The sequence below is a fragment of the Rutidosis leptorrhynchoides genome, chromosome 4 (genome assembly GCF_046630445.1).
Source record: "Rutidosis leptorrhynchoides isolate AG116_Rl617_1_P2 chromosome 4, CSIRO_AGI_Rlap_v1, whole genome shotgun sequence".
Taxonomy (NCBI): domain Eukaryota; kingdom Viridiplantae; phylum Streptophyta; class Magnoliopsida; order Asterales; family Asteraceae; genus Rutidosis; species Rutidosis leptorrhynchoides.
The window spans coordinates 209,827,339-209,833,251 of NC_092336.1; the positions used below are offsets into that span (position 1 = coordinate 209,827,339).

Consider the following 5,913-nt stretch of genomic DNA (forward strand, 5'->3'; position numbering starts at 1 on the left):
TACATTCTAATTTACCACTTTTGTGTTGAAATGTGATTTCTATAAATTGCGCTTCTCTAAGTTTTTATGATTAATGTTTGGGTCTAAATGTTTGGGTCTAGCAATGTTTGAAAGTGATTAATTTGGATCATGATTTTGTTTTCAAATGTTTTTTTTTCACCATATGACTTATGCTCACATGTTAAGGTAATGTTATTCAATATTATGTTACTTTGTGCAGATGAAAATGATATATATGTTATTAAAATGATGTATATTGTCTGTCGGCAGAACCATGTTTGTCGTGAAGCGTTTCCAAATTACATAATAATCAGTGGTGGACCCAGGATTCTAGATCATCGGGGGTAAAAAGATTTCAACAAAAGCTAAAAAAAAAAAAAAAAAAAAAAAAAAAAAAAAAAAGTTAACTAAATGTAACCAAAAAATGTAATGAAATGTACCTTAAACTAGTAATTTCTTCTACGTAAACGCATATGATGAAAACGCTCCATTACATCTTCATCTTTAACTTCGGCTAGAGCTTCTTTTTCGACTGCACAAATTACACAAGCATTGAGGAACTCCTCTCCAATACGATTGCGTAGGTTCGACTTTACAATTTTCATTGCCGAAAAACATCGCTCAACGGTTGCGGCCGCAACGGGTAACACCAATGCTAGCTTTAATAGCCAATAAAGCAACGGATAAGATATATTTTTTCTTGTTTCCACCATCACTCTAGCAAGGTCGGCAATTTCACTCAAGTCTTCAAATTTTTGATCGTTTCGGACACTATGATGATACATTTCAAGTTCATAATCAAGTTCAATCATATCCGTACTATTAAAATCTTTTGGATACAATTCACACAATTTTATTGGTTTCGACGTATCAAACATCGAGAACGAATCACGTGGACTCAACGCCGACATGCAAGAAAGTAACTCGGTACTAGCTTCACTAAAACGATCACCGAACTCTTGAATTTGCATATCCAAAACGGTGTTAAAACACTCGATCTCATAATAATGTTTATTAGTGATTTTCTCTCTTTGTCTCCTTGAATTAATACAATCTTCATCCATATTCAAAATTCGGATACCATGTCCCTCACAAAAAGTAGATACTTTCTTTAAGACAAGTTCAAACCCATTTGTTCTTAACTCTTGTTATACATTTTTAAATAACTGGAAATATCATTTATTAAAATAATTTCTTATTAAAGTAGTTTAATAACTCACTTAATTATAATATCTATCATTCATAAAAATAATAACTTACATTAAGGTTGGCAATATATATATATATATATATATATATATATATATATATATATATATATATATATATATATATATATATATATATATATATATATTAATTGATATATTTATATATAACTTAATTAATATCATTTTAATAATAAAAATATAGTGATATGTAATATTAATATTATTGTAATGTATTTTTATATAAAAAAATATATCTATTTGTAATTATACTAATAAGAATGATAATAAATATGATATTAATAATAGTAATAATAATATTAATGTTAATTTAAAAAAAATGATAATTTTAATAAAGATAATAACTTTAATAATAATATTAAATTTTAATAAAGAAAATGATAATTTTTAATGATAACAAAGTGATAATTTTAGTAAGAATGATAATAATGATAATAATTTTTAATAATAACAATACTAATTATGATCATCATATTAATCATAATAATAATAATAATAATAATAATAATAATAATAATAATAATAATAATAATAATAATAATAATAATAATAATACATATATTAGTAATAATAATAATGATAATAATATTAATTATACTAATAATTTTATTACTAATATTAGTAATAATAAAAATTACTTAATAACAACAACAATAATAATAATAATAACAATAATAATAATAATGAGATAATAATATTAAAAATAATAAAATTACTACCTCATAAGTATAGGTTTTAAAAAAAAAATAGATGCCACCAGTCGGGCTCGCACACATAACCTCTCGAATAACGCAAACACACCTAACCATCAGTTCCAACCCATTTTTCTGAATTAATATGAATCTAATATCTATTTATCCTATATTTCTGTTTCCTCTTCTTCTTCACCACAAAATTGAATCGACCAACTATAACGACCCGCCAAAATCGCCATTGACGCGGTATGTTATCTCTGGTCCCATTGCGAGGTATTGACATCTATATGATTCACGGAGATGATTTTGAATACAACGTCTTTCAAAAATATGCCATGAATGACTCCATGTAATGTCTTTTTCAATTAGCAAATACACAGCGGAAGCATTTTTAATACCTGAGAAACATGCTAAAAAGTGTCAACCAAAAGGTTGGTGAGTTCATAGGTTTATCATAAATAATGATTTCAGTAATAGTAACAGACCACAAGATTTCAGTTTCCATAAATATACATACACCGCAGTGTATAAAAAGCATTCTATAAGTTGTGGGCACCCGGTAACAAGCCTTAACAATAATAATGAGCACCCCTGATATAAATAATGTGCATCGAATCAAGTATAATAATAACCTCGAAGTACTAAACACCCGCCATCACTAGCTCTACTATCTAGTGCAGCATCCTGAGTGGGGATGTTAAACCCGATAGATCTATCTTTAGGATTCGCGCCTACCAGTTCATAAACCAATAGATTAATGTTACCAAGCTAGGGGATTTTTTATTCAAACCCACGTAGAATAAAGTTTAGTACTTGTGTCCATTTCATTAAATATTTATAAAATAGCGTACGTATTCTCAGCCCAAAATATATATATTGCAAAAGCAATTAAAAAGGGATCAAATGAACTCACGATACTATATTTTGAAGTAAATGTGCATACGACGGCACTGAACAAGTGCAGGGTTGGCCTCGGATTCACGAACCTTTAAAGAGTGAGTTCCTAAAAAAAATGTCTCAGTCCGGGCTCGAACCCGAGACCTCTCGCTAACCCAACAACCCATCAAACCATCCTTCCATCCATGCTTTTCTGATTAAAACCATAATTCGAATTTATTTAACCCGTTTTAGTTTTGTTTTCTTCTTCTTCTTCAAGAACAAATCGACCAGAGTAAAGACAACCATAACAACGATTTAATGTTATGATTTAGGTCTTGTTAACAAAACAGAAACCACTGGCTGTGGAATATCAGATTGACAGAACAATAAAAAAAATCAAATAGCAGCAGCAGAGACTCGCGATGAACTTCAAGAACTCAAACATTGATTTTGAATTCAGGACCGTTTTAGCTTATGATTACTAAATGAAATAAGTAGTAAATCGTTGTTAGAAACTTCAGGAATCATCAATTGATTCATAAACATCAACCAGAGTTTGAATTTAATGATGAACATAAGGGTTGACTTTTGATTTTAAAACTTCGACTCTCAAATTCGAATTAAATTTGAGAAATTAATGACTGAAAACTTGCAGATAGTTTAAGTAGATGATTTCTAACACAACTGCATTTCTAGTTTTTGATGATTGTTTTAAATTTGAGCTTTTGATTAAAAGTTATGGCGAACAGAGGTGATGAGCTGTTTCTAAATTACTATTTTTTAAATCATCAAATAGCAGTAGATAAAAGCAGTGAATGATTGATAATAATGGTGGAAATCGAATTATAAAAGCGGAGAATAAAAGGCGATCGATTTGTTTATTGTAGAGTTGATGTGGGTGTCGACATGGATTTCCATCCAGAAGAATAAAATATAAAAAAAATATAAAAAGCAGATGTTGATATATACCTAATTTATATTAATAATTAATACTAATAATAATAATACTTTTAATATTATTAAGAATAATAAAAACTAATAATAATAATAGAAATAATAATATTATTAATGACAAAAATATTAATAATATCAATAAAAATAATACTAGTAATAATAATAATAAATAATGATAATGATAACTATAATAATAATAATAATTATTTTTAATGATAATGATAATAATAATTATAATAATAATATTAATAATCATAATAATAACTAAAATCATAATTTTACTGCTAATTATAATAATAATGATATTAATAATGATAACAATAATAATAGTAATACTAATAATATAACAATTTAAATGTATCAAATTTCATATTAACATATTATAAATATTAATTTCAATAATACTGATATTAATATTAATATTTATTTTTATTTTTTTATGAAAGTAATATTAATATAACAACTATAACTTATAATTAATATTACATATTATTAATTATGTAATATTTAATAATTATGTAATATATATTATATAATAACATATATTTAATATTTAATATTTATACATTTTATATATATTACAATATACATATAATATTAATTATGTATAGAAATCATATATATATATATATATATATATATATATATATATATATATATATATATATATATATATATATATATATATATATATATATATATATACATACATACATACATACATACATACATATTTATTTACACACAATTGTTTGTGAATCGTCGGAAACAGTCGGAGGGTAATTGAATTCTTGAAAACAGTTCAAAAATTTTGATAGTCGGGATAATAGGCTTTGCTTATCATGTCAGAAATATCAAATCATATAGAGATTTGATTTAAAATTAGTCAAAATTTTCCGGGTCATTACACCAGGGAACCATATCCCAATACAAACACTAATAACAAGTTTGATTTAGACTTTGTGAAGAAACAGAAAACAACCCTGATTGTGGTTGATTTGAATTATGTAACAGAAATAAATAAATAAAATAACATCGGGAAGAACACTCGATGAAACTCAAACTTTGATTTCGATTTTAAGACTGTTTCAGCTCATGATTCCTACACGAAATAGATTCTAAATCGTTCCTAGAAACTTTTTAAACCCTCAATTGATCCAAAAACTTCAACACGATTACGAATTTCATGACGAACACGGAGTTTGACTTTTTGAAATTTAACTTTGACTCTAAAATTTGGATTCATTAAGAAAAATTGGAATTTGAAACTTTACAGACAGTTTAAATAGATGATTCCTAACACTTCTACATTTAAGGATTTTGAAATTTGATTCGGTTTCTAGGTTTTGGTAAAATGAGTCAAGAACAGAGGTATACGAGCTTTTAATGACTTTTCTGTTTAATTTCACGAATTGCAGATATAATTGAATATGGTAGTGGATATTGAATGATTCTTAACAACTGGAACTGATTGTATTATAGAATAATTGTGGGTGTCGACATATAACACTCAGACAAAAGAAAGATAAGGAAGGAAAATAAAAAAATTAAAAGCAGCTCACAATCAGAGAAAAAAATTAAAAGCAGATTGTGATATCAAACCTAATTTGTTATCTGTCTACATCATTTTTATTTTTAATTGATATTAAAAATATATTATTAATAATAATAATAATACTAATAATAATAATAATAATAATAATAATAATAATAATAATAATAATAATAATAATAATAATAATAATAATTATAATAATTATCTTAATTATAATAATAACAGATAATAATAATGATAATAATAATTATAAAAACGATAATAATAATAATATTATTAATGATAATAATAATAAATTGTATTTTGTTATAATAATAATAATAATAATGATAACTATAATAATAATAATAATAATGATAATAATTTCTGTTGTTGTTGTATAATAATAATGATGATTTTTAATGATAATGGTCATAATAATAATAATAACAAAAATAATATAACAATTTACATGTATCTAATTTCACATCTATATATTATATATTGAAAATAATAATATTAAGAATACTGATATTAATGTTAATATTAATATTTATAATAATAATGAATGTAATAATAATATGAGTATAACAACTATAATTTAACTTATAATTAAATATAT

General features: G+C 24.5%; 1 protein-coding gene across 1 annotated transcript; it reads right to left on the reverse strand.

Annotated features, from left to right (window-relative positions):
- Positions 1 to 330: 330 nt before the first annotated feature.
- Positions 331 to 1,064, reverse strand: LOC139841388 (uncharacterized). Its single transcript, XM_071831608.1, has 2 exons — positions 470 to 1,064; positions 331 to 365 (listed from the first exon to the last, which is right to left on the reverse strand). The coding sequence occupies exons 1-2, from the start codon at positions 1,062 to 1,064 to the stop codon at positions 331 to 333; spliced, it is 630 nt and encodes a 209-aa protein (XP_071687709.1).
- Between the last annotated feature and the right edge of the window lie 4,849 nt (positions 1,065 to 5,913).

Coding starts and splice junctions, on each gene's coding strand:
- LOC139841388 (XM_071831608.1), bottom strand. CDS start 1,064: ATGGATGAAGATTGTATTAATTCAAGGAGACAAAGAGAGAAAATCACT. Junction 366..469: donor GGAGCGTTTTCATCATATGC/GTTTACGTAGAA, acceptor TTTTTTTTTTAG/CTTTTGTTGAAATCTTTTTA.